Source organism: Halichondria panicea, chromosome 2, assembly GCF_963675165.1.
Source record: "Halichondria panicea chromosome 2, odHalPani1.1, whole genome shotgun sequence".
NCBI lineage: Eukaryota > Metazoa > Porifera > Demospongiae > Suberitida > Halichondriidae > Halichondria > Halichondria panicea.
Window position 1 is genome coordinate 5,206,509 of NC_087378.1, and position 26,665 is coordinate 5,233,173.

Consider the following 26,665-nt stretch of genomic DNA (forward strand, 5'->3'; position numbering starts at 1 on the left):
TGCTGGGCACACTTAACCCCACCCATGTACTTAGTGGCCCACAACAATTTTTGTGTGAGGTCATTAATAATTCCTTTGCGGTTGCTATTCTACTATCAAGTATTAAAGAAGCGAGATCAAGAAGGCCAGTCACGTCAATCGTCTAGCTATAGCGTCAAGCAGCTACACAATTGTACCAGTACATTTCTACTTTATATCCTGATCTGTAAAAAGAACAAAATGGTAAGCCTATGCGCTAAATCGAGTGTTAGCTTGGTAGTCTGATTTCAATAATAGCTAGACTGTAAATTTAATAATAAATTAATCTAGGCTAGTTTTATGAATTGTCGTTGGACCAAATCATGTATGGGTTGTGGCAGTTCGTGTTGCCTGTAATTGTTAAACTCTACAGAGTCGGGCACGAGCAGCTGGCAAGAAGCACCCCAAGAAGCGTGGGCAAAGAGCTACGTCAAACATCTTTGCGATGTTCGATCAGGCTCAAATTCAAGAATTTAAAGAGGTAAGACATTTGTAAGACAGTTGTCTTTATGTCCAACAAGTAAGCTTTACACAGTAAACATGTAAGATGATCAACTTGTGTATCACATTTCATATTCACTCCCACTCGATAAACTATCTGATAGCTAACCTGTGTACCCTTCACCCACAGGCATTCAACATGATCGATCAGAACAGAGATGGTTTTATTGACCACGAGGATTTAAAAGATATGCTTGCTTCTCTTGGTGGGTATGCTAAAGTAAACAACTGTTGTTTATTGCTATGCTAATATTGCAATGCCTACAGTATTTCCTATAGACTGTTGATGGGTGTCCCTTACTGTATCCAGTAGCGAGTTCAAAGCTTACCTAGTATGTGTGTGTTTGCAGGTCAGGAACCTGGCGATTCGGTTATAGATGGCATGATGAAAGAAGCACCTGGACCTCTAAACTTCACCATGTTCTTGACTCTGTTTGGAGAAAAACTTACCGGTAAGTTTCATGATTATCTATAATTATACCCAGGTACGTAGTAACTACATCAGGAGTGCAAACTCATTTTGCTGTTGTCCTTATATGGTCACAGTTTGGTATTGTGTTATGCACACATTCTTGGCATGTCTTTAAGGTGATTGTATTGTGCAGAAGTGTTGAATACGCTTTGTGCATGTAGGTACTGATCCAGAAGATGTGATTCGAAATGCTTTCGCTTGCTTTGACGAGGAGGGTTCTGGAAAAATCAGTGAGGATCATCTTAGAGAACTCCTAACCACTATGGGAGACAGATTCACTGATGCTGAGGTATTGACGTACATGTAGTTGTGTAAATCAGTGGGTGTCCATGTATGTTGTATGTGGTATGTTTACCCCTACTCAGTGCTGTAGTTGGGTATACGATACATATTATAATTATGGTTGCAACATGCTCCAGGTTGATCAGATGCTTCGCGGTGCCCCAGTAGACAGTGCTGGAAACTTCGACTACAATGCATTCACTCGAATTCTCAAGCATGGCACCAAGGATGAATAGACACTGTCAGTATCAAACCCTCTATTTTATATTACCTGTTGATTCTATATATCGGACACAGCAGTAGCATTTTAGCATTTAGTACAAGATTCTGGAATAGGATGTTTTGAAACTGTCATTCTTAACACATGTAGCCAATCATGTTACATGTAAGTAGTTAGTTGTTGTAACTTTTAATTACATAGCTGTTTCATGGCATAGACCAATAGTTTTGGCCATGTCGATCTCATAACTAAAGTATATTGTACATACATTCATAGAGTATATCACAACCTGACCATGGATACAAGAATAATTATGTTTACAATCTTGTAACTAAGATGAGTGTATAATCACAACCTGACTATGGTATATATAGCTAGTACATACAAACAGCAGCGATTTTTTTATGAACACTTATTTCGCATTTATTCACCACTCAAACCAATTATTAGCTCTTCTTCCTCTCGTAGCCTCAGCTGAGCTATAACAGTGTCTAATGTGTCTCCTCCAGAAAGGAACTCTTCCACACCATGAGTAGTGTAGCCTAGGCGATGATCAGTCACTCTGTCTTGAGGGAAATTATACGTTCGAATCTTCTCAAATCGCTCTTGTGTCCCCATCTGTTGTCGGCGCTGCTCACTTCTCTCTTGCATTAATCTCTGACGCTTCTGCTCATAAAGGCGAGCATGAAGAATCTTCATGGCTTTAGCTCGATTCTGTAAGAGAATACATGTGCCACTGTGTTTGCTTAAGATATACATACCGTACGTATAGGTTAATTACTCATGCACAAGGAATGTACAGCTAATACAACTCAAGCCCGAGCACAAAAGTTGTATTAGCAGTACCACCATGTGTGTCAAAACGTAGGAATAATGTCTGTATATCCAGCGTTAAGATTTCTATATACGTGGTGGATATAAATTATAATGTATTATATCCTGTGGATATAACCTCAGTCCCACACTGTAATCGGCCTGGGACTGAGGCTAAGACAGTGTATATAATTATTATCTATAGTGCATATACACATCCAGCGTGGATACCGTATTAGTAAAATCTTTTGCAAGTCAAACACATAATTATGTGAACTTTGCAAGAGTTGATCAATTCGCAACAATAAAATCGCAAAACCTAAATAAGTACTGGTATTTAAATACCGTATAGCGCGAAATTTTCGAGGGGCTTAATTTTCGCGGATTTCGTGGGTTAAAATTCTACACAAAAATTAAGTCCACAAAAATTGTTCTTTAATTAGAATTACCTGCTATAACATGCAAAGAGATTTAAATGCGTGGCTTCCGGTAAGCAGTCATTCCGCAAACATTGTGTAACGAAATGGCTTTTAGAGGCCAATCCACGAAATGTAAGTACCTTGAAAATTTCGCGCTATAGGGTATACACAATCCTTGCCAGAACGCAATAGTTAGATCACAAAGGGTCAATTTTCCTGATTAGGTTCATTCGCAAAGGTTTTCACCCGCAAATATTCTAGTATTACTGTAATACGGTATACACATTACATGTGGATATAGATGCAGTCTCGCAAGCCACTCCTCTTCACACAAAAGAAAGGTCTGGCAACTGTGTGTATGTGGAGTCCCCTGTGCCGCCAATCGTATTGTAGATTTGTAACCATCAACCAACTCGTATCATAAAACCACACCCACATGATGTCATGCGTTTGTGGTTTATAACTGTAAGCAGAGTCATGAGTTGTTTCCTCGAGGTGTACAAGCTGTAAGTAAGCTGCTAGGGTATGAAGTGTAACAGTGCTAACAAGTGTTAATCGTGTTCAGAAAACTTCGCTAAAAGAAACTAGTATATATAGTATAGCGCAACATTTTTGAGGCTCTTAAATTTCTCTTAAAGCATTTTGTTGAGTAAATTTCATGGGTTCTGCTTGCCGGAAGCCATGCCTTTAATCTTTGCACATTATAGCAGAACAATTTTCGTGGACTTTCGTAAACAGCAACAATTTCGCACTATACGGTAATATAGCAACTAGTATAGTCTTCAGGCTCTTCAATAAATACATACAATAATGTATTTGCGTTATTGCATGTTAAATTCAAAGGTCAGGCTTGCCGTAAGTATTTTTACTTTGACCTTCAGATCTCCTCTGGTATAAGGTTATTACATACATATCACATAGATTTGATATCTACACATAATTGTATCCACTTGTAATGTGTATACATCTATCCACATGGGATTATAAAGATACATCCACACGGGACATATTTATTATACCCACGCTGGATATACGTATAATGTGATGCACGCTGGATATATCCCCTGCAATGTAAATATAATTATGTGTACTACTCTAAAATTGTAATTATATCCACACTGGATATACATATACATTATTCCCGCAAAAGCATTAGTTTTGACACACACGGCACCCAGATATATAATACATTGTATAACTAGAGCACTGAAGTGCAAACCCTCGGCATCAATTTGAGGTTTAGTGAGTCTCAGCCTCGAGTCAAAGCCGCGTGTACATCTAGGTCAACGTGCAGGTTCGCTTTTGTTTGAAATCTGTTGTGTTGAGGCTATTCATATTACAAACACAGTGCTATCGCATCCAGGTGAGTAGACTCAGAATACACAGAACAACAGACAGACAGACTGACCGACTACTACGTATACCCCGTGGTGCCTCGGGTTAATTATACCAACATGTAAGTGGTTACTATATACAGCACTTCATCTATCACGATACAAGGTGCACTGCATGGCACTAGATATGGCACTGGATGGCGAACGCTACCTTGTGTTGGGACTTCTCATCCTGGATGCTGATTACAATCCCAGTCGGCAAGTGTGTGAGACGAATGGCACTGTCAGTGGTGTTGACATGTTGACCACCCGCTCTGTGGACAACAATAATTATGCTTTAATTCACAGAATAATAATCTTACCCAGAGGCTCGCATTGTGTCAATCTTTATGTCACTGGGACTTATCTCCACTTCAATCTGAATCAAAATCCCAAATGACAACTGCCTGCCGATGTGGACTAATAAACTTGTAGTACATTATATCTCCTATCATCAAGCAAAAAATGCATTTGTCAGATAACCAGCAGTTTGTACACTTTCTAGGCCGGATCATCCTTATTACCTGTGTTGGTTGAGGTAGAATGACGATACTCATGGTGCTGGTGTGTACTCTCCCCATCCCCTCAGTGATAGGCACTCTCTGCACCCGGTGCACTCCCACCTCATGTTTGAGCATTCCAAACACCTCTCCACCACTCACACTAGCAACTGCATGCTGACCAATAATGGACATTAAAACGTTGAACGCAAGTACTGTAGAGACACACACACGTAAAGAAAGGTTTACAGATAAGTGTAAATTTCTATTTCTGTGTATCAACTCTTACACTAGCGCGACTATTATACTGTGCATAAAACTAACCTTTTACCCAAAACTAACCTTGTACCCACCAGCATCACTTCTATCAATGGACAACTGCTCAAATGCCCACATTTTATAGCCAGCAAACCTGAAGTATAAATTCAAGTTATACATTCCAAACCATGAGGTCTTTCTTACCTCTGATACATTTGAAAGATTTCAGCTGCAAATAAAGATGCCTCAACACCACCAGCACCTGCATGTAAATGTACAAACTCAACCCTGAATCGAACAGTATCTTCCAGGTTCTAAAAAGTACAGGTATATACCTGCTCTCACTTCGAGTATGGCGCTGTGATTGTCTGCTTCATCTCGTGGCAGCACAGATTCTATCAGAAGGGTCTACTAAGGTATTAAAATTGTTAACATAATTGATTTAGGTTCAATACCTTAATTTGCTCCAGTTCTCTGTTGCATTGCCGCAACTCCTCCTGTGCCAGTTGCTTCATGTCGCCAACTTCAGAACACAAATGCTGAAGCTCACCAATTTCCTGTAAAATAGTTTTTTTAAACCACCACACTTCAAGAATTGTTTGAAAGTTTACTTCAGATTTGCCTTCCAATTTCTGAACAAGTTTCACGACAGGTTCCAACTTAGACAGTGACTGATAAAGACTAGGGAGGTCCTGTTGGCTGCCAGAGTTAGCCTTTTCTACGAGTGCCTTGTATTGGTCCATCAGCCTTGATACATGTGCCCATAGGTTAGGCGTTAGATCAAGCTTTGCTCCAGACGACAGCACTATGAAAATTCAAAGGTAATTATTGTGCAAAGACTACAGGCTCATTGTGTGCAACCACTGATAGACCTAAAGGAGGTCCGACAACCATGCGTCTAACATTAACTAAAACAGCATTTTCATATAACTTGCCTGTATAGAGGTACGTGTTGCACTCTTAGACTCATATTGCATAGGTCTAGTTTTAGCAATAGGAGCTTTAACTCTCTCAGAAAAATCTGTAAAGACAAGTTTTATATGCTGATTCAGCATGCTAGGTGCACAGTTGTCGGACCCCTGGATTTAGACTAGCGTAGTCGCTAACTTTAAAAATATTAGTTTCAGCTTTGAGTCCATGGTAATTAGTATACCGTAATTGATGTATTACAAAGTGGCACTTAAATTATGGTGGCGTTGACAACTTGTATCGCAGAACATTATTTTTACACACTACACAGCTACATACAGTCCAGGGGAACCATGAGCAGTGCAACGAAAGGTCCGCAAAGACTGTGTGGACCATCTGTTCTGCAACAGACAGTCCAGGGGGACTGATTATTGTGTAACACATCTCACCCCTCATTGCCTGTTGCAGTGGCAGAGATTTGGCTATCAATGCTCTGATGTGGAGGCTTGATATTCTCCTCATCCAATTCATCACATCACAGATTTTACAGGGTAGAGTCTAGTAAAATACGATGACTGGGTGATTTTCTTTGAGGGACCACTCCACTATAGCTAGCACTGTAGAAGAATACATAGATATGGCGTGATATGGGCACACGAATTATGTACGCACATAAATGCAACAGTAGCACGTTGCATGGGATCGCCATTACTGTGGCTGTATAATCAAGGATTCGAGGCTATCCATCCCACTAGCTAGTGCGGCCTGGTAATCGAGGTACTTAAGTAGCCTCGATTACTTAGAGTGTATGGAATCAAGGCTAAGACTTAGCCTAAATCCACGCATCAGAGTAGGTCCGACAGGCGACAGGCGCGGTGCAGCTCAAGTAATTAGCCCTTTGATTACTCTCAGCAAAAACATACGACGTGGACGGATAATTATTCAAAGGCTAATTGCCTGAGCTGCACCGCGCCTCCTCTGTCCACGCATGATCACTTGCATTGCATGCACCGTTGCATCTGTTGCATCTGTTGCACCGTTGCATCTGTTGCACCGTTGCATCTGTTGCACCGTTGCATCTGTTGCACTGTTGCATCTGTTGCATCTGTTGCACCGTTGCATCTGTTGCATCTGTTGCACCGTTGCATCTGTTGCACCGTTGCATCTGTTGCACCGTTGCATCTGTTGCATCTGTTGCATCTGTTGCACCGTTGCATCTGTTGCATCTGTTGCATCTGTTGCACCGCTGCATCTGTTGCATCGTTGCATCTATTGCACCGTTGCATCTGTTGCACCGTTGCATCTGTTGCATCTGTTGCATCTGTTGCACCGTTGCATCTGTTGCACCGTTGCATCTGTTGCATCTGTTGCACCGTTGCATCTGTTGCATCTGTTGCACCGTTGCATCTGTTGCATCTGTTGCACCGTTGCATCTGTTGCACCGTTGCATCTGTTGCATCTGTTGCATCTGTTGCACCGTTGCATCTGTTGCATCTTTTCCACGGTTGCATCTGTTGCACCGTTGCACCTGTTGCACCGTTGCATCTGTTGCATCTGTTGCATCTGTTGCACCGTTGCATCTGTTGCATCTGTTGCACCGTTGCATCTGTTGCATCTGTTGCATCTGTTGCACCGTTGCATCTGTTGCACCGTTGCATCTGTTGCACCGTTGCATCTGTTGCATCTGTTGCATCTGTTGCATCTGTTGCACCGTTGCACCTGTTGCACCGTTGCATCTGTTGCACCGTTGCATCTGTTGCATCTGTTGCACCGTTGCATCTGTTGCATCTTTTCCACGGTTGCATCTGTTGCACCGTTGCACCTGTTGCACCGTTGCATCTGTTGCATCTGTTGCACCGTTGCACCGTTGCATCTGTTGCATCTGTTGCATCTGTTGCATCTGTTGCACCATTGCATCTGTTGCATCTGTTGCATCTGTTGCACCGTTGCATCTGTTGCACCGTTGCATCTGTTGCATCTGTTGCACCGTTGCATCTGTTGCATCTGTTGCATCTGTTGCACCGCTGCATCTGTTGCATCGTTGCATCTGTTGCACCGTTGCATCTGTTGCACCGTTGCATCTGTTGCATCTGTTGCACCGTTGCATCTGTTGCACCGTTGCATCTGTTGCATCTGTTGCATCTGTTGCACCGTTGCATCTGTTGCACCGTTGCATCTGGAAATCCAAGCAAATGTTTGCTCTGCTGTCATGAGGTTAAGTAGAGGGTTCAATTCTCGAACCTTGGAAGGATGGTAAGTTGTCTGACAGTCTGTTCGTACATGATTTTTAATGTGCAATTAATTCATGGCAGTCATCATTATTATTATATATATATATAGCCTCCTCTGAACTGAAACAAACTCCTGCATCCTCCTCTCAACAAATTCCTGCATCCTCCTCTCAACAAACTCCTGCACGTGAGGCTCACCAGAGCAGGAATGTGAGGCAAACAGGTGCAGTTACATTGAAGAAATAATTGTATTCTCCTGCCAAGTTGTGTAGGTCTCCCAAGAAGAAGCGATGCACGAGACCACACCTCTCACTTTCTTTGAATGGATCACCTTCAAGTTCTGAGGCAGAATTACACACCTCTCAACAGATCACCTCTCAACAGATCACACCAATTACATCGGACAATGATGAAGTTGAGTTTACTACACGGTCCGACGTTATTGAGCATTCCTCACTACTTAATCCTCAAAAGAAGAGAAAAGAGAGAGCTCTGCCGACACCAAGAGGAGTTTTTACTAGCACTCCAATTAACAAACATTCTGTGGCTGCTCTCAATCAATCAATTTCTCCAATCTGCCACAAGATTAAACCGAGAAAGCTACAAAAACATTTTGAGGGCAGTCGTCATGATGCAGATGAAAAGACCTCCATTTCATCCATTACTCAAAGGCCACATCAGGATCCCCCAATGCTTGAATTGCAGCAAAAAGTCTCCCCTGGTAAGTGAGATAGGTCGGCCGGGACCAGCTATAATTATGCATGCATCTATATAAATTATAGGTTTTCACGATTGTGCAAAATAACAGCAATAATTTTTTAATGGAGGTTCCATTTTGTGGACGTTTTGTAGAATGTGTTTCGCGCTATACGGTATAGACTCTCGGCTCTTTGAATTACGGTCACCTCTCTATATATATAATTATACCTTTTGTTTCGCTAGGCACGAATTAATTGGCATGCATGCAGGCTGTTAAAGCAGCCACCTTGCTATTGCGGCCACTGCATGCGACACTGTCCCTATATTTTATAATTCTTATAATAATACATGTACATACATGCATACATTATGTACATTATATAGGGTGACCGGACTATAATAATTATAGTATGTCAATGTTGAGCTCGAATGCATTATTATAAATTATGCATGCAGAACAACAGATCATAGCTATTGAAGTGGTTGACTCGGTCATCAAACTCAAGAAAATACCAGGTAACTTTTCCGGCATAGTCCATATAAATTATGTGAGGATGCATGCATGATTATACCACCAGCATGCATTAGTGCGTTTTGGTGCTGCTTTTTATGAGAGGTGCATTTTAAAAAATAGGTGGTGCAATTTTTGGAGAGGTACATTTTTCAGAGAACGACATTTTGCACAGAGGTGCGTTTTTTAGAGAGGTGAATTTTGTAGAGAGACGTTTTGTACAGAGGTGCGTTTTTTAGAGAGGTGAATTTTGTAGAGAGATGCATTTTGTAGAGAGGCGCATTTTTCATAGAGCGTTTTTTCAGCCAACTCCACCCATCATGTGGTTTGGTCAAGACAGCAGCATCTAAAAAATGGCTTTTGCAAACGTACCTCTGCTTTCAAGCGTGAAAGTAAAAATCATGCACACATGCATGCATGCACTGTCATGCACACAGTAATTTGTTTTCTCAACAGCAACATTTTATTCATGCACACGTCACCATGCCCATTAATATTTTGTGCTACTGTATATAATTATACAGAAGACGAGAAACACTGCCAGCAAAATTAATGTGGAGGGAAATTTACGAAGAAGGGAAAACGCATGTGGGTCGGGTGTGAGGCTGACTCATGCTGGCGATGGTATCACTACACCTGTGTAGGTTTGAAGGAGCTGCCTTTCGAGAGCCAAGTTTGGATATGTCCAAGCTGTCATCCACCAGCTGGAAAGTTATCCGTGATTAACTGAATAATGCCAAAACTAATTGTACGGTATATACTATTATTATCTATTTACCCAGTTATGGTCATAATTACATGCATAATATGTTTGATTTGTGGCATTATAATTATTATAATCCGTTGTCACCATCGTTCAGCCGGTCACTCTTTATCTGCATGGTAAACATTCAGTATTACCGGCAGAGAACTCTGATACTGATACTGACATAGAGCACAGGATCCGATTCACATTTTAGTCAGGGGATAGCTGGCCAGATTGACTTTCTATTATTAAATAGTCTAGAGCAAGGAATCTAGGTTAGTATTAAACTCCGAGCTGCTATATATAGCGCCTTTGCATACGGGTTGGATTTGCCTGCACAGTACAGTGTAGCCTCGATTCCAAGCCGTTGTTCAAGGGGCTGGAGTCGAGGCTAAGTACAGTGCAGTGTTGCTAGACTGGAAACCACGCCCATAGTATAAATCAGCCGCCCTTCCTTGGGCCTGGGGGCTGCAACAGGTGCAACACATGCAACAGTTGCATTTTTTGTTCTTAATATTCGATCTACCCAAATCAATCCACAAGTGAGAATACAACAGGCAAATTAATAACCAAAGTATGAGAGGTGAATAGTGCCAAAAGAAAACGAATTTGCTGTGTTAGGAGGCGGCGGTGTTTACTTAGTGGCGGCGGCTTAACCTCGAGGGTGGCGGCAGGTGTCAGTTGTTGATGGCGGCGAGTGTTAGTTGAAGGCGGCAATGTGGTAGCCTCGTTCCCAGGCCTTACTTTTTCTTGCTGTTGTCACTGTTCATCCATAAATCACAAGAAAGTCATAGTGAGGCAGCAAAGAAAGAAATGGGCGTACAGTTAAGAAAAAGTAAGGCCTGGTTTGGGAAATCGCGTGATCCACAAGGATTTTTATGAACGTGGGCGATATGTAGCCCACAATCGTGACATAAGGTATTCTCCCACGCATTCAGAGTTAATAAAACTGTACTGAGACAACCACCCAAGCTGTGCTGCAAGTCAGATCAGAGAACCAGCGTGGCCAGCTCTGGTGGCAGTAGCTACCTGCTATATGATAATGATGACTAAGCTATTCTTGATCTATACTAGCATGTAGAAAGACACAAGAAAAGGTAATAGTCTGATAGAATCTGAACACACAATCTAGACTAGTAGATCATCTAGCTAAGCCTAAGGTATATAGCTAGCTATAGTGCTTGCAAACTTCCAGTTCCAAGTCCATGTCCAGCTTGCTGCAGGCAAAGTTTTATTAGTCATAGATATCTGCGTGGGCAGTCCAACATCTCTAGCTCAGCATGCCCACGCTCATTTTCACCCTTCTACCACCCTTCTACCCTCACGCGACTTCCCGATACAGGCTCTCCTTTTTCCTAACTCTACGTCTATTTCTTTCTTTATTCCTCCAATTAATACCGTATTTTATCTCATTGAACGATTAAGACAGTATTTTATCTTATTGAACGATCGTGATAAAGAACAGAAAAAGGAGAGCCTGTGTAGAGGCTAGCAATGTGGTTGGTGGCGGCGGCTTAGCCTCGAAAATGTAAAGGCCAGCCGTGAATATAGATGAGGTTAGAACCACTTGACCTTAGCTAATAGAGAAACAGAGGGTTGCTCCTGTGCTAGCTAGCCTCGAGACCATGAGCAGCCTGATATCAGGTCAGCGCTAGAGCAACTGTCTGGACTGGTCTTGACCACTCCACAATCCCTCCCAGACACTAAAAACAAGCTTGAGAAGTAGTCTGCCAAGATAACTTTAATGTCAAGTGGTCCAACATTATCTTATTCACATCCACATTAATATATTCGAGGCTAAGCCGCCTCCACCAAGTAAACACCCGACGTAACCTCGAGATTAAGCCGCCGCCACCATAGATAGAGTCTCATGCCGCCACCAAAAAACACCAGCCGCCACCATAGATAGAAGAAGGAAACAGCCTCCGCCACATTCGAGGTTAAGCCGCCACCACCTAGTAAATACCCGCCGCCACCTTCGAAATTAAGCCGCCGCCAGCAAGTAAACACCCGCCGCTACCAAACAAACACCCCCCTCCTAAAAACATCCTCCTTTTGGCACTACTCACCCCTCATACCAAAGTACACATGTTAATTGGACATGGTCGCCAAACAAAGATTGTGGTTTGGTTACAAATCATTATAAAGATCTCATTTAACATTAGATCTACCAGGAGTAACATGATTTGTGCTCCTGGTTATAATATATACAGTGCACTAACTACTCATTTATTTTGAAAAGTTTTTAGTTCTGATTAGAATGTTTTCTGATCAATGACTCTCTGGCCATTTTCATCGTATTCTTTTTTAGAGATCCACATCTTCTTGAAAGTGTCCAAAGCTGCCAAAATGGAGCCCCTGTAGACATAAAGTATGCACAACACCGGTAATCATATACATGGCGATGCACACTGACTTACCCCATCCAGGTGGAATATAGTCGGTCCTGGTGAGCCGATATCTAGATGAATGTAGACGGTTTATACACATAATACATTATACCAGGAGTTCGTGTACACATGTATACCATGTGTGCATTAGCAGCAGACACTTACTCTAATTTTAATGTCTTTGGGTGTCTCTCTCTTTATTTCAGCCAAAAGTCGATCACCAAAACCTATTACCACGAATCAGAGCGTTTACCTTCACGCACACAAGTCACGTACCTTTAAATAATGTGGAGCCTCCAGAAAGCACTATATTAGAATAGAATGTCTTCCGTAGATCAATATCAGATTTTCTGATTGAGTATGCCAATACCTGCAGTATTCAAGTGTTAATAAAACTTTATTATACAGTAGACTCTCGTTAATCCGGTTACCCTTGGGACCACGCTAGCTCAGGAAATAGCCGCGGCTTAAAAACGACCTTACCTCGAATCTAATGACTACTTTTGCGGTTCTTGTCTCGAGGATAATGTAGGATAATGAATCATTCTGTTCTCTATTTAAGTGTAATCCAATTTTATTTGCTAAACCACACCCAAAACATCATATCCGGCCGTAATATACGTATAAAATTACATTGAAAACTTGTTTGGGACAACCAGCACTGGCCGGTAAACGGAATAGCGAGTGGCCGTACTTGAGGGTGAGTTTTGTGCAGTAAACATATAGCTAGCATTCCGTGCCAAGCCAAATGGCCGGTATATCAAGGTGGCCGTACTTCAAAGAGCCGGAATAGCGAGAGTCTACTGTAGTTTGTATTTATGAAATCAACCAATCTCAAGGGCTAGAATCACACACACACACCCCACATGATACATGTAACATTTCTGACCTGATGGATTCCTTCACTCTCCTCTCCAATAAGGTAGGGATGAAAAAGAAGCTCTGGTGCTCTAAACCGCGCACGGCCAACCTACATTTTCAGTGGTATACAGGTTGGGCAAAGCTGCATATGTACGTACGTCTATAACAGATCCATCAGGCAGCTTGTACGCAAGCGTTTCATTGTCAATTTGCTCCTGAAAATAACAATCAATCAAGCAACCAGACATACAAAACAGTACAACTCATTACTCACATCCTTTTGAGGCTGCAATGTGACATGGCACACTTTCTGTTCAAAGAAGTTAAAAGAGCAAAATGAACACTTACTGTACTACGTAACCGTCAAAATGCACACGGGTATGACAAATTTTAACATAATTATTGATGCATCATGTCACCTCTTTCATCTGTCGGACAATCTCAAACTCTGAAGACGTTTTAAAGATGAAACCTTCTCTTCTGAGCAAGCTCTGCAGGTAGCGTGTCACATCTCGACCAGCCACGTCAGTGCGCATGATAGAATGAGGGAGAGAGAACCCTTGATAGATGGGCACTGCGTGAGTTACACCATCCCCACAGTCAAGAACAACGCCAGTAGTCCGTCCAGTTGCATATCTACATTAAAAAGCAAGAAAGTAATGTGAATACAGTGATTTGTGCCCTGGCTATGGGAAATATTTTGTATCTTCAGTGGCATTTGTTGGGGCGACCTTTCATTTTTCTGAGACAAAAATCACCATAATTATAAATTAAAGCAAAGCACCAACGTACAGACTGAGAACAGCTTGCATTGAAATGTACAGTGCTGGAACATTGAACGTCTCAAAAAAGATCTGCAACACCAAGACATCATTATATAACATATACACACATGTACATGTGATAGATCAACACTACCTCTGCAGCTTTAACTCTGTTTTTCCGTGGATTCAATGGAGCTTCAGTTAGTAATACTGGGTGCTGTAACAATGACAAACAACATGGCAACACTGACACTTTAGATACTTCCTCTCTCAAAGGGGTTATAATTATTATGACTTCTTTAAGAGTTAATTACATCTACTCTTACAACTACACATTTTACTGCCACATACGTCTTCCGCTTGAGCCTTCAGTTGATCCTTAGAGTACAAAAACTGTGACAGAGAAAAAAGTATCAATTTATCCAAAGAAGTAGTCATACTCACATTCCATATCTGCTCCATGTCATTCCAGTCGGTCACTATTCCATGCTGCATGGAACGAAACTATGAGGTAAACAAATTTAGTGTTATACACATGTACCTCAATGGGATACTTGATATTGAGCAGTCCTCTGTGTTCCTAATGAGAAAAGAAGACACATTTCAACATGCACTGAAAACAAATTTTTAACAGATCCCGTCGAGAATTTTAATGGAACTAAAATAGCTTAACATGTACAATCCTATCTAAGAGGTACTTACACTGACTCTATAGAGACTTTATATCTGTGCTTCTATTATGAAACAGCTCAATATGCATAATAATCTATAACACGTACACTTGTGAATCCAAGATTGATTAAAATTACAAAGTGAACATATTTTTCTATTCAAGTTGCATACCTCTGCCTTGGTACCGATGAACATATCGCCTTCCAAGCCTCCTGCCATTAATCTGACGTGCTTGGGACGACCAACACTACACACAGTGGAGTATATTATTGACAAAACGATGATCCAAAATATCGTTTGCTTACTAGCTTGAGAAGTGTAACTTGGGATACTCCTCCCCAGCAAAGCCAGCCTTGATGACTCCAGACCCCTACAATTTACAAAGGGGTGATAACACACTTGAAACGGTCACCACCAACATTAACATACATGTACAAGAATCACAAAATAAACATTGGTTTAAGTTCATGTTTGGCTTACATTATCGATCACAATAGGCTGGCTTGCAAAAACGTCATAAGACATCTTTAATGACTGACTCGATGGTACAGTGGATATCGATGGTACAGTATTGAGAGCAGAGTCGAGTCAGAGGAGCAGAGTATCTTTGGACACATACAATTTTACTCATAAGTCCTTTAATTGGAACAGGGTGTGTTTTATTTGGAAGAAAGATACGGAATATAAAATACCTTCATAGCCAACGCGGTAGTTAAGTTGTTGCCACCAGGTACAGTACCCAAAATGAAGTTCAGTTTACGATCATTCGGCACTCACACGTCAATTGAAGTGTCATTGAGAGTCACATTATTCATAATTTTCTTGTAAGTGAAATGCATGCACCCTACAGTCTATTATACACACTGCCCCCTCCCTGGTACATGGTCCCAGTGCCTGAATCTTCAAAAAGTAGTTCATGCTGTTCAGGGGGTAGATATTATCTTATGTCGTGAAACATGTGGTCCCCAGAAATATCTAGATCAAGCTATAATATTTGGTTTAGCATAGATGAACAGTTAGAAGGAAGGTACCCTTGAGTAACATCCGCGCTACGCTGCGGTTTAATCGAGGCCATCACTATTTGTACACACAGTTGATAATAAACTACAAGCAATATGTGCTTAATCTGTGCAACTCACTTTTAATTCATGGTCTATAAGCTTACCTATTGCAGTAGTCATAACCAGCACGCTGACATGTTACACGTTCCATTAGCGCCTTGGGAACTTATAACTTTATTAGAATGTCTCTTTTTATTGGGTGTGGTCAGTCAATTTAGCAAGAACTACACATGGCTCACAGACTAGGCGTGTTATAAATTGCTGAAAGAGATGTCTCGAGGAAACACCACTTTCTTATTTGAGGGGAGTTACCCAGTAAAATAAAATAATACCCTCATTCATGGCCGTAACGCGGATAGTTTTTTAGGCTCCATTGCAGATTCAATGTAAAAGCATCACGTGCACCCACTCCGTTACCAATCCCTCTAACTCTTCAATCTATGGTTTACAGGGACTGAATATTTCAGGTACTTCCCGTAATATTAATTTTGGTCCCCTATTTGTGTTGAGGTTGACCTTCATAATAATTATTGTCATAAATTTATCGTACTTACTGAAATTCAAAGTTTCAATTGGATTCCTTGTTAAAAAGCGCTTCTACAGTGGCGGATCCAGGAATGTTGATAGGGGGGTTCCAAAACGGTTAAAATTTTACAAAAGAAAGGTCATCACTTTTCCTAAGCAATGAGCATACGCATTAGAGAGCGCTGCCCACATATTAATTGCATGACATCAGCATACGATCACAAGCTGAGTTGCTAGTTGATCTCCAGCGTATTCTTGTGTGAAAGGGGGGGTTCCATGGAACCCATGGAACCTGTCTGGATCCGCCACTGTTCTATGAGTATCTAATAGAATTGGCATAAGCTTCAACCAGCTAAAAGTTAGCATTTTCCATGTATAAATCCCTGTATACAGGAAATGTTCGCGGGTACAAATGTTCACTATTTGGTTTCAGAGCCCTCAGTAGAAATTTTGGGTTCTAATATTTGCAGTTCGATGCCAGGAAACCACACCCACCAATAGCTTTGCATGTGAAATACCAGTGAGTGGGAGGTTTTTAATTTTCATGTTACTGCCCTACCCTTCCCGTTGTATAAATATAAATGAAGCCATAATTAACCACATACCTTCTGGGGCCGAACTCAGACTTTAGTCCATTGACAGTATACATGTGTTGCAGCGCTCTGTTAGAAGCTTAACAATAGGGACTTCCTTGAGACAGCTAGCTGTTAGTCTAAAAAGTGCCACTCACTAATCTTAGCGCCAGAACAAATTCTTCGTTGCTCTCCAAATGCGCCTCCAACACCGTTCGCCGTCGCTATAAATAAGCGCCATCTACAGTTCACATATGATAAGCTGCCACCAGAGCAAGCCTGGTCCTTTTAAAAACATGACACAGACTAGCAGAGACACTTTATTGAAAGGGTCTCCGTAAAAATGGTATACGAATGCATAAACAATAGACATGCAGACACTACAATTCCGAGGAAGATGCGGATGCGCTTTGAAAATATGGCCCCTGTCTTCCTATCCACTGCACCTGCAGGATCATGCACTCGACCCACTATCTCAGGGATCCCAGAGGTAATCAGTGGGGAGAGTGCAACAAAATTAATGCTTGTGCTGTTATCACTGACAACTGTTTAATAGCAGCGGATCTTGACTTTTCTCCGATTAGGCCCTGATAAATTATGCTTTTTTTCTATGAAACATGTGCCTATTATTCTCAAAAAAAATCTGATTTTTCCCCTGACATAACAAAGTTAAGACTAGACATAAACACAGCACACAACTGACGCAAGACATACTTAATTATATCGACTTAAACTGATCTATAATATTCAACCACCATTTTTGACATGAGAATGTCGTTATACAAAACTTAATGTAATGATCTTTGCCAAAAATTGGCATTGATGCTGTTATTCTAGGCACCAAGAGTTCATGAACTCTTGTAGGCACCTATTACGCTAAATTATTCCGAGCATAATATATCAGGGCCTATAGCCCTAATTGTAAGCCTTTGGTTATTCTAGCTATTAATCTACTCTGCAGTTTTATATGCTAATTTTTTCTTCATGAACTGTTCAAATCTCTTTTTACAGCAATTAATTTTGGTCATAAAATTGTGTGTCCACGTACAAAGTTTGGGCAAACCATATCCACTCCCACTCCTGATATTCAGTGGATAGCTAGCCATTAGGGTTGTGCATGGCAATTGCTGATTTTGCATAATTATAATTAATACGTACAGTACACATAATCTACAGTGATACACAGTGTAGTATACCGTATTACTAGAATGCTTTGCGAGTATCAAACGTATGCGAGCTTTGCGAGGGTTGATCAATGCGCAACAATAAATCGCAAAACCTAGTAAATATTTACACACGATCCTGGACAGAACGCAATAGTTAGATTGCAAAGGGTCAACTATTCTGCTGATTTGGCTCATTCGCAAAGGTTGTCTCATAACAGATGGATTGAGACTATGGCGTATTTAGAGTTTTCATACAGAGGAACTGTACTCGAGATCACTCATTTTGTAGGTTACTTGAAGATGCATCACCATATGAAAGAACCATTCATCAAGAGGAGCTGTGGTTGTATAAGAATCCTGTTTCTGAAGATGATACAGTACCTACTTGGTTGTTATTTGTAAGTCACAGTCAGTGGAATGTACACCAGTCAGTCTTTCACTGCAGATTATGGCCATTGGTGTACCGTTTGCTTTCATTCTATCCAATTACTTTGCAACTCAAGATAAAAACGACTTCATGCAAGCTACACTATGTGAGTGCATGTTGTACGTTGCCTGGCTACCTCAGTTTTTTAATACCCAACATTACGCCAGGTTGGTGTCAGTAGGGTTGAGTAGTTGGTCTGAATAGAAATTGAAGTATATTATATATTATATACGTTGTGTTTATACCATTTCCCAGGTTTTTCTCTAACTGCACTCTTAACTGGTACCATACTTAACATATTGAAGATATCTGTTGGCAGGTAAGAAGTTGTCATACTGTAGCAACCTCTTTTTCAGACCCTTTACGCACAGGCCAAGACCTGATTTCTTTTACCGATGTTTTCCTTCTGGAGAAATGACACCAGACCTTCACTGTAACGGAGATGAGGAAGTATTGAAGGAAGGTCGAAAGAGCTTCCCAAGTGGACATAGTGGATGTGAGTGCTTTTTGTCCCGTTTCTTTATAATGAATCCAGACATTTTGAGAAGAGCGCCCAAATTATAGTTGTATTATGAAGCACCACTAAACTTTCAGCATGTTGACGTACATCAGGCTACATATAATTATGTGTAGAATAAAAGTTCATCTCTGCCCTCCTCATACACTGTTCAGGGATTTTTGCTTGCTTTGGCTTTCTCTGCCTCTATCTCGGTGCAAAGCTGCAATGCTGTAGACCAGCTGGTAGGTCTCAGGGATGGAGACTCTGTGCAATGGTAACTCCTGTTGTGGCTGCTTGTGTAGTGGCTATCACAAGGATCCAAGATCATAAACATCACACTGAAGGCAGGTTTACATTATACAGTTGTACCTACTGTATATAGCCAGCTATTGTTGGGTTCTTTGTACAACAATGCCATGTGATTCCTTCCTGAACAGATGTGATAGCTGGAGGTCTCATTGGCTCCCTATGTGCCCTACTCTGCTATCATCATTACTACCCTCCACTGTTCCACCTGAACTGTCACTGTCCTTATACACCTGACAACATAGAAAATGGACTGAGTGCGAAGTCTAGTAATGTAGTGATATCATAACAATCATCAATCTGTAATTCTTTGGATATAATAATTGTTATTTATAGGTTGGTGGGTGATGATTACTCTAGTGCATGCTTATGAGAGTTTGCATTTGATTCCGAATAACTGTAGTTTCTTCCATTTTGTGGCCAGTATTGTTCGCTCTAGAGAGAAGTTTTTATACAATAATTAGATAAAACCAATTCTTTTACTCACAAATCCAACGCTGTCTCCAGGAGCTTTTCCATTTGCCGAAGATTCTGCAGTTAGAAAAACTGTGCCATAACGTCTCATTGATCTTACAACAGTTACTATGCTAGTCTTATAGCATGCATGTACTACATTTACACCAAACTCTCTCCACTATGACAGTCACATAGGAAACAGGATCATAAACATTAACAATGTGCATAAGCACAACTAAAAATTAGGATTTTCCAGTGACGCACAAATAGAACTATAATTCCAGTTTGGCGCTTAGCAATACGGTAGACTCTCGTTAATCCGGTCACCCTTGGGACCATGCAGCTTGGCCGGAATAGCGAGGTAGCTGCAGCTCAGGAAATAGCCGCGGCTTAAAAACGACCTTACCTCGAATCTAATGACTACTTTTGCGGTTCTTGTCTCGAAGATAATGTAGGATAATGAATGCTGTTCTCTATTTAAGTGTAATTCAACTTTATTTGCTAAACCACACCCAAAACGTCATATCCGGCCGTAGTACACGTATAAAATTACATTGAAAACCTTGTTTGGGACAGCCAGCACTGGCCGGTAAACGGAATAGCGAGTGGCCGTACTTTAGGGTGAGTTTTGTGCAGTAAACATATAGCTAGCATTCCGTGCCAAGCCAAATGGCCGGTATATTGAGGTGGCCGTACTTCAGAGAGCCAGAATAGCGAGAGTCTACTGTAGAACGAGTAGCTGTTTCCACAAGGCTATCATAGATCAGCTGTACATGTAGCCTCCGCTTAAGGCCGCGTTATAGTTTCTTTTAATTACCTAAGTGCCAGCAAAAAATAATTACTTGGCACTCAATTGGAGTAAATTGGCGCTTCAATCTATTAGAGTGGTGCTGCTGCAATTAGAAGAAAGACGGTAAGTATTATAATTATTATTAGCTTACAGATAATGTGTTCTCCATTGAAACCTCTTGGCCTGCCATTTTCTTCGCGGATTTCATCAGCATCTGTAGGAAATATCTTGGAGCTAGATCTAGCTATGGCTATAACGTACCTCTTTGGATCCTGAATGTTGGCATAAGTTTCTTGCTAATTTCCCACAATCTGTGATCTCATGCTGGAGAAGTAATGTTATCCTGTCTTTAGTTACCTTACTGGGCTTCTCTGCTGCTTTAGTACTGGACATAGCTAGCATCAAAGGTATGTCTCAGTCTAGCTCTTGCATTAGATCTGCTGTAGATCGTAGATCTACAAATTAGCAATGAGGAAAAGATCGACCCGAATGCAGATTCCTGAAGTTGGATGTGCTCTAATTGGAGCACATCCAACTTTTAGAAGCGTGGATCTCTCTACTCGAACTCGCGTACTAGAGAATATCAAATAAGATTTAAAATGGCAGCATCTGGTCAAAAGTTGTCCAGAGATGATTGGCGAAAACAGAAAGAGCTTGAAGAGGCAAGAAAAGCTGGTACTGCTCCAGCAGAAGTTGATGAAGAAGGCAGGTGGGTTTTAGCTAGTACAGTGCAGTGTAGCTCGTCTTTCTTTAATATGCTCGTCTTTTTTATTTTTCAGAGACATCAATCCTCATATCCCGCAATACATTTCTCAAGCTCCTTGGTACGTGACTCTAGGACGGTAAGTCGTTTTATAATTCGCTTGGTAACTTTAGATTGGCACCTTCACCAGCAAATCAGATTGCAAATGATTTGTACGTATAAAAGATAATCCACCAGTCCCATCCCTTGCGGATGTAGGACTGGCTAGTGAGCCTATAATCTGGACAGCGTGGTAAATGTTAATAAGACGCTGTTCATATGATGTTTACCGAACATTAAGTGCACCAAATTGTTGGTTAGCTTTATGTAAATGGTCACGAAGTAGGCTCAAATTTTTCTCCTCCTAGACCTTCTTTGTCTCACCAGCGACCACAAGAAGACAAGGAGAAGCGCTTTGACGGTGTGAATAAGTGGTACAAACGTGGCATTGATTCTTCTAAGACAGCCATAAAATTCAGAAAAGGAGCATGTGAAAACTGTGGCTCGATGACACACAAAAAGAAGGATTGCTTAGAGGTATATATATAATAGCAATCTTGCTTTTGAGGAATATAATAATTAGGGGATGTTTCAGTGGTTTGTTTTCTAAATTAATGTTTTCAACAGTAGTTTATATTCCCTTGCTTGTCTCCATAAGCTAGTTGGACGGTTACTAGGTATTCACTATTCTGAGGAAACGCATGCACACTATCCAATAGATACCGAGGCCGATTTTTTTTAAATAATTATGCGACCTGGTATCTATTGCATGGGTGATAGTGTGCATGCGCTTCCCCAGAATATAGGGAATCCGGCTCTCTTTTCATTTTTTAGCTGGCCTCTAATATTGCGTTGGTTGTGAAGAGTTGCACACTAGTCAGACTACAATGATCGAATGGTCAGGATGTCTACAATGATCGAATGGTCGGGATGTCTGAGCTTGGTTCCATCAGGATGTCTGAGCTGCTGCTGACGAATACAACCCAACCATACCACCATCGTGGAGGTAAATGAGAGCCTCTGCTGGCTTCAGACTAGTTTACAAGCCTTCTCAATCAACGCAATAGAGGGCATCACAGAACAGAACTCAGCCATGGAGATTAAGGACTCACCGGACTAGTTTACAGTTAGCCTCGTTCCCAGGCCGATCCGTCTCCAATTGAACGCTATGTCGACTCTTAGGCCTGGTATTGATTGTATCTGGGCGTGGTTGGAATTCGCTCAAACAAGCGAATTCCTTAGCAAGCTAGCTAACTAGCTACCTGTGACTCGACATGGAGACTTCAGTTCTGGAAGGCCTTACTCTCTTGAAGGAACAGGCCCAGGCCCTCAAGTTCCTGTCTGAGGGAAGGGAAGTGTTTGTGTGGTTCCCAACAGGGTATGGCAAGTCTCTCTGCTACCAGTTGCTACCATTTTTTGATGGACTACAAGCTTGGTAGGACCAGCGCTCCCCTTGTCCATCGAAATCCAGAACTGAAGTATCCATAGTCGAGTCACAGGTAGTTAGCTAGCTTGCTAATATAAACACTAAAATCGCTTTGGAATTTGCTCGTTTGAGCGAATTCCAACCACGCCAAATACCAGGCCTAGGAGTCGACCTAGCGTTCAATTGGAGACGGATCGGCCTGGGAACGAGGCTAGTTTACACTACTAAGTTTGTAGTATGAATACCCAAAGTGGGGCTCATGCACACTACCGTATAGCGAGTAATTTTCGTGGGGTAAAAAATCGTTCAACTCGAGAAACGGTGGTTTTCGTGAGTAATAATTTTGTTTAATCTCGTTGCCTGCCTGCATTTCTACGTTCCGGTAAGCCACGCCTACGTTAAAATTTCGGGGGGGTCAGCTTGCCCACGAAAATAATTTTACCCCACGGAAATTACCCACTATACGGTATCACCCACGTGCAATAGGTACCAGGCTTTCTTTTCAACATAGCCAGGAACAAGGCTAGACGGTTACATACATGTATGTTTCTGTGCAGTTGGTTATAACCATTATGCTATTGTGAACTTTTAAAACAATCTGTCATACAGAGGCCAAGGAAGGTGGGTGCAAGGTTTACTGGAGATGATATTAGGCCTGATGAACACGTCCAACCAGACTTTGAGTTCTCCTATGATGCTAAAAGGGATCGGTGGAATGGGTACAACACAGATCAACATCAAAAAGTCGTTGAAGAATTTTCTAAGGTTGAGATGGCCAAGCGACAATTGAAAGCCGAGAAACTCCAGTCAGAGCTGCTCTCAGGGAAGCTTTCTGAGTCCTCTATGAAGGTATAGTTGTTTAGTCAGTACTTTCTTCCCTTTCCACTGTACTGTGCTGTTAAGCCTGTTGGTTAGCCAATTAAAATTGTGTTAGTAATTGTATTTCTGGAATACAGTATATTGTATATTAAACTTAGTGTGGTAGTCACTTGTACATATACATAGTGGTGATATCGTGTTCCAATGTAGCATTCATTCCACCCAGGCTGTGACCAATGACAGTGACGACAGTGACGATGAAGAGAAGTATGCCGACCAAGCTGATATGGCAGGTACTAAGTTTGACCCTAAAACTCGAACTACAGTACGAAATCTGAGAATCAGAGAAGATACTGCTAAGTACCTGTACAACTTGGACCCAAACTCTGCTTACTACGATCCAAAGACTCGCTCTATGAGAGAAAACCCTTTCAAACACTCAAGTAAGGAGTCTCTGCAGGCCAAATTTGCTGGCGACAATTTCGTTAGGCAAGCTGGAGACGTTAAAGACTTCGCCAAAAGTCAAAGTAAGTGAATGTTTAACATCTATAAATTATTGTATCAAAGATGTTCGTCACATATCTACTTTTTCTTAAGACTGCACGTCTGCAATATTCAGTTTACTTTTAGAATCGCATGCTGTTTTTATGTTGATTACAGTGTTTGCTTGGGACGCATTTGAACACGGGACTGACATCCACTCTTTGGCTGACCCTACTAAACTCGAAGTCATGCACAAGGAGTTTAAAGTCAATAAGGGGAGCTTCAAAGATGAGCAACAAAAGAGCATTCTAGAGCAGTATGGTGGCGAGGAACACCTTGATGCTCCCCCCAAAGAGCTGCTGCTTGCCCAGACAGAAGAGTATGTGGAGTACTCAAGACTTGGAAATGTGATTAAAGGGCAGGAGAAAGCTGTGACCAAGTCCAGATATGAGGAAGATGTATTCACTAACAACCACATTGTGAGCTTCTCCTCTCCATGTATTGATACACACGCCATGTTCAATCTTATATTATACTTAGGTGCCTTAAAGTATGTGCCAATCTGCAATATTTTTATCTAAATCTAATGCCAAGAGCATCCATTACTTTGCACTTGTTGTATCATAGACCAAGTTTAGTGCCAATAATCACTCTTTTTACTGACGCGTTACTACTACTGTATACCAAGATACCGACAGCATAATTATGCAATAAAAGTACATGTACACTTTGTACAACTTGCTTCATGTTCTGTTTCAATACAGACCGTTTGGGGCTCATACTGGGAGGAAGGTAGATGGGGGTATGCGTGCTGCTACTCGCTTGTCAAAGGGTCTTACTGCACTGGAGAGTCAGGAAAGCTTGCCAGAAAGGTATCTACGATGTAACAGAGATCCTATTACACACTATTGACATGCGATAGAAAACTTAAATTGAAGACTTGCTAGCCTTCCCAGTGCAATCTGACTGTGTTTTTTTTTTCTTCACCTGTATGTAGGCCAGCCAACATGCAGTGTTTAGCACCACAAACGAGCAAGCATCTTCGGAAGAAGAAGACAAGCCTGTGACCCTACTGGAGCAGCACAAAACCAAGATGGATAAGAAGAAGAAAAAGAGTAAGGAAGACCAACTAAAAGAGGAACTAGAGGAAGAAGTGGCCAAGCAAGAAAGATTAAAAAAGGTACATAGCTGAACTGTTTTGTACGCTTTGCACTGTCTATTTCAATACGCCGAAGATTCATGACCGTGCAACTTGCATATTTACAAAGGATTGATCATTTATTCTGCTTGTAGGCATTGAGAGTTGAAGAGGAAAGAGGTAAAGATATGACAAAAATCCTTGCGATGGATGAACGCAAGAGACCTTATAACTCAATGAAGGCTGATGAGTCCAGAGAGCCTACTGAAGAAGAGATGGAAGCCTACCGCCTGAAAAGAAGAAGGCAAGAAGATCCAATGGCAGACTTTATGTAATGACAATTAATTTTTACAGTAACTATAATTCGATTAAACCTCTTCATGTTTGTACGTATCATTGCACAATACCAGGAGTCATGCACTCCTGACAATACTTAAGTCTTAATTTAAGTCTTAATTTTTCAATCATTGCGAAAATGAATGTTGAGTTTTAATGGACATGGACACACTGCACAGCAGCTGGATGAGATATTGCTCTTCATGGGGATCTGGAAGGCGTTAGGCATGGCCATATATCTTCTTAATCTACCAACCACAGTGCAGTGGGTGTAGTAACACAGTATGGTCCAATAACATGATTTTCTGAAGCTTACAGAGAGTCCTTTCAGATGGTGTGTTAAAATCAAAAGTCTATTTTGGGCCTGGTTTTGAAAAAATACCGTGGGTATACCCCATGGAACACTGCATCAGGGGGGGAAAACACTATACACTACTCCACCAGCTAGGAACTCCATAGGGAAACCACAGTCATGTACTCACATAATTCTTATTTTGGCGAATTTAGGTACATGTACGTGAACTGCCGTAAATTCTGATGTCAGTGGACAATACTACATATATTCCTGTTTTCATGCAGTTGCTAGGTCATGCCCAGGGTGTAAAGATAATTCCCTCTGATAAATCCCCAGCCAATCACATGCATGTGGTTGGCTTGCTAGTTAGAGCTGACAACTGGTTGGTGTTTTTCATCGCTAATGTGTTGCTGTTATATAAACAACCACATACCCAACATGTTTGGATATATTGAAGCTCAATCATTCACCTGAAAATGGCTGTGCAGTGTAGCATATTGCATAGCCAATCACATATAATAGGAGATATAATTCAGTACAGGGCTAGCTCACTGTACTAGCTCACTGTACTAGCTCATTTTGCTGGTATACACCCTGCATTGCAATGTAGATAGTAAAGAGGTAGATATAATATTTTATGGGCAACTAAAATATTCTGGAAAATCTACGTACGTGACAGTTTTCAAAGATGCAATTTCACAACTACAGTGCTTGCAGCCTAGAGAGTAAAAAACGCAAATTTGCTGGTATTGGTACTTATGTGAATATCTTGTGATGGGAACATTTCTGATATATACCATTGTGTAGATAAAATAATACTCTATAAAATATACCCAAAATTTTTTCCATGGAAACCAAAAGTATGTGGTGGTTTATATAAAAGCAATAGTGGACAATCGCTTAGCGATGGAAAAGACCATTGTCGGCTAAGGTGGCTAAGGTAGCACAACATTCCTAGCTGAATAGTTTATGTATTACAAACTGAT

The 26,665-nt window shown here is 41.2% G+C and overlaps 5 protein-coding genes and 1 long non-coding RNA gene across 7 annotated transcripts; 4 read left to right on the top strand and 2 right to left on the bottom strand.

The window, feature by feature from the left end:
• Nucleotides 1-9: 9 nt before the first annotated feature.
• On the top strand, nt 10-1,824 carry LOC135331206 (myosin regulatory light polypeptide 9-like). The gene is made up of 6 exons (XM_064526286.1): nt 10-222; nt 392-499; nt 650-725; nt 870-971; nt 1,153-1,280; nt 1,411-1,824. The coding sequence occupies exons 1-6, from the start codon at nt 25-27 to the stop codon at nt 1,507-1,509; spliced, it is 711 nt and encodes a 236-aa protein (XP_064382356.1). The 5' UTR covers nt 10-24; the 3' UTR covers nt 1,510-1,824.
• On the bottom strand, nt 1,750-12,105 carry LOC135331202 (peptide chain release factor 1-like). 2 transcript variants are annotated; one of them, XM_064526282.1, is made up of 12 exons: nt 12,028-12,105; nt 10,497-10,519; nt 6,215-6,389; nt 5,468-5,661; nt 5,312-5,413; nt 5,192-5,264; nt 5,061-5,118; nt 4,941-5,010; nt 4,623-4,775; nt 4,422-4,477; nt 4,271-4,373; nt 1,750-2,207 (listed from the first exon to the last, which is right to left on the bottom strand). In XM_064526282.1, exons 3-12 carry the CDS (start codon nt 6,294-6,296, stop codon nt 1,917-1,919), a joined length of 1,182 nt encoding a protein of 393 aa, XP_064382352.1. In that variant the 5' UTR covers nt 6,297-6,389; nt 10,497-10,519; nt 12,028-12,105; the 3' UTR covers nt 1,750-1,916. The 2 variants fall into 2 exon arrangements, with proteins under 2 accessions (XP_064382352.1, XP_064382351.1); XM_064526281.1 differs by having other exon boundaries at nt 4,422-4,501.
• LOC135331207 (uncharacterized) lies at nt 8,227-10,060 on the top strand. Its single transcript, XR_010392977.1, has 3 exons — nt 8,227-8,717; nt 9,152-9,211; nt 9,731-10,060. It is a non-coding gene; the product is annotated as an uncharacterized LOC135331207 (long non-coding RNA).
• Nucleotides 12,052-15,286, bottom strand: LOC135331203 (beta-centractin-like). The gene is made up of 16 exons (XM_064526283.1): nt 15,119-15,286; nt 14,944-15,008; nt 14,810-14,885; nt 14,508-14,546; nt 14,411-14,455; nt 14,318-14,359; nt 14,121-14,183; nt 13,995-14,056; nt 13,622-13,838; nt 13,477-13,512; nt 13,361-13,417; nt 13,231-13,311; nt 12,618-12,711; nt 12,507-12,568; nt 12,372-12,412; nt 12,052-12,309 (listed from the first exon to the last, which is right to left on the bottom strand). Exons 1-16 carry the CDS (start codon nt 15,161-15,163, stop codon nt 12,207-12,209), a joined length of 1,128 nt encoding a protein of 375 aa, XP_064382353.1. The 5' UTR covers nt 15,164-15,286; the 3' UTR covers nt 12,052-12,206.
• Nucleotides 15,287-15,293: 7 nt separating this feature from the next.
• On the top strand, nt 15,294-19,531 carry LOC135331205 (phospholipid phosphatase 5-like). The gene is made up of 7 exons (XM_064526285.1): nt 15,294-15,462; nt 18,252-18,360; nt 18,408-18,495; nt 18,645-18,708; nt 18,761-18,885; nt 19,062-19,232; nt 19,326-19,531. The coding sequence occupies exons 1-7, from the start codon at nt 15,383-15,385 to the stop codon at nt 19,481-19,483; spliced, it is 795 nt and encodes a 264-aa protein (XP_064382355.1). The 5' UTR covers nt 15,294-15,382; the 3' UTR covers nt 19,484-19,531.
• Nucleotides 19,532-20,945: 1,414 nt separating this feature from the next.
• On the top strand, nt 20,946-25,545 carry LOC135331199 (pre-mRNA-splicing factor SLU7-like). The gene is made up of 9 exons (XM_064526280.1): nt 20,946-21,149; nt 21,220-21,282; nt 21,551-21,719; nt 23,218-23,457; nt 23,654-23,954; nt 24,088-24,389; nt 24,675-24,782; nt 24,908-25,090; nt 25,204-25,545. The coding sequence occupies exons 1-9, from the start codon at nt 21,040-21,042 to the stop codon at nt 25,381-25,383; spliced, it is 1,656 nt and encodes a 551-aa protein (XP_064382350.1). The 5' UTR covers nt 20,946-21,039; the 3' UTR covers nt 25,384-25,545.
• The last annotated feature ends 1,120 nt before the right edge of the window (nt 25,546-26,665 follow it).

What these genes read in the sequence shown, in the direction of transcription:
- LOC135331206 (XM_064526286.1), top strand. Translation starts at nt 25, where the DNA reads ATGTACTTAGTGGCCCACAACAATTTTTGTGTGAGGTCATTAATAATT. An exon ending in TCTGTAAAAAGAACAAAATG is followed by an intron (nt 223 to 391) that starts GTAAGCCTATGC and finishes TAAACTCTACAG; the next exon opens with AGTCGGGCACGAGCAGCTGG. An exon ending in ACAGATTCACTGATGCTGAG is followed by an intron (nt 1,281 to 1,410) that starts GTATTGACGTAC and finishes AACATGCTCCAG; the next exon opens with GTTGATCAGATGCTTCGCGG.
- LOC135331202 (XM_064526281.1), bottom strand. Translation starts at nt 6,296, where the DNA reads ATGAATTGGATGAGGAGAATATCAAGCCTCCACATCAGAGCATTGATA. An exon ending in AATTGGAAGGCAAATCTGAA is followed by an intron (nt 5,414 to 5,467) that starts GTAAACTTTCAA and finishes ACTATTTTACAG; the next exon opens with GAAATTGGTGAGCTTCAGCA. An exon ending in GAGAACTGGAGCAAATTAAG is followed by an intron (nt 5,265 to 5,311) that starts GTATTGAACCTA and finishes ATACCTTAGTAG; the next exon opens with ACCCTTCTGATAGAATCTGT.
- LOC135331203 (XM_064526283.1), bottom strand. Translation starts at nt 15,163, where the DNA reads ATGTCTTATGACGTTTTTGCAAGCCAGCCTATTGTGATCGATAAT. An exon ending in TCATCGGTACCAAGGCAGAG is followed by an intron (nt 14,547 to 14,809) that starts GTATGCAACTTG and finishes TTTTCTCATTAG; the next exon opens with GAACACAGAGGACTGCTCAA. An exon ending in ACAGAGTTAAAGCTGCAGAG is followed by an intron (nt 14,057 to 14,120) that starts GTAGTGTTGATC and finishes TTGGTGTTGCAG; the next exon opens with ATCTTTTTTGAGACGTTCAA.
- LOC135331205 (XM_064526285.1), top strand. Translation starts at nt 15,383, where the DNA reads ATGAAGTTCAGTTTACGATCATTCGGCACTCACACGTCAATTGAAGTG. An exon ending in ACATTATTCATAATTTTCTT is followed by an intron (nt 15,463 to 18,251) that starts GTAAGTGAAATG and finishes CTCATTTTGTAG; the next exon opens with GTTACTTGAAGATGCATCAC. An exon ending in CTTCATGCAAGCTACACTAT is followed by an intron (nt 18,496 to 18,644) that starts GTGAGTGCATGT and finishes ACCATTTCCCAG; the next exon opens with GTTTTTCTCTAACTGCACTC.
- LOC135331199 (XM_064526280.1), top strand. Translation starts at nt 21,040, where the DNA reads ATGGCAGCATCTGGTCAAAAGTTGTCCAGAGATGATTGGCGAAAACAG. An exon ending in TTTCTGAGTCCTCTATGAAG is followed by an intron (nt 23,458 to 23,653) that starts GTATAGTTGTTT and finishes CATTCCACCCAG; the next exon opens with GCTGTGACCAATGACAGTGA. An exon ending in AGACTTCGCCAAAAGTCAAA is followed by an intron (nt 23,955 to 24,087) that starts GTAAGTGAATGT and finishes TGTTGATTACAG; the next exon opens with TGTTTGCTTGGGACGCATTT.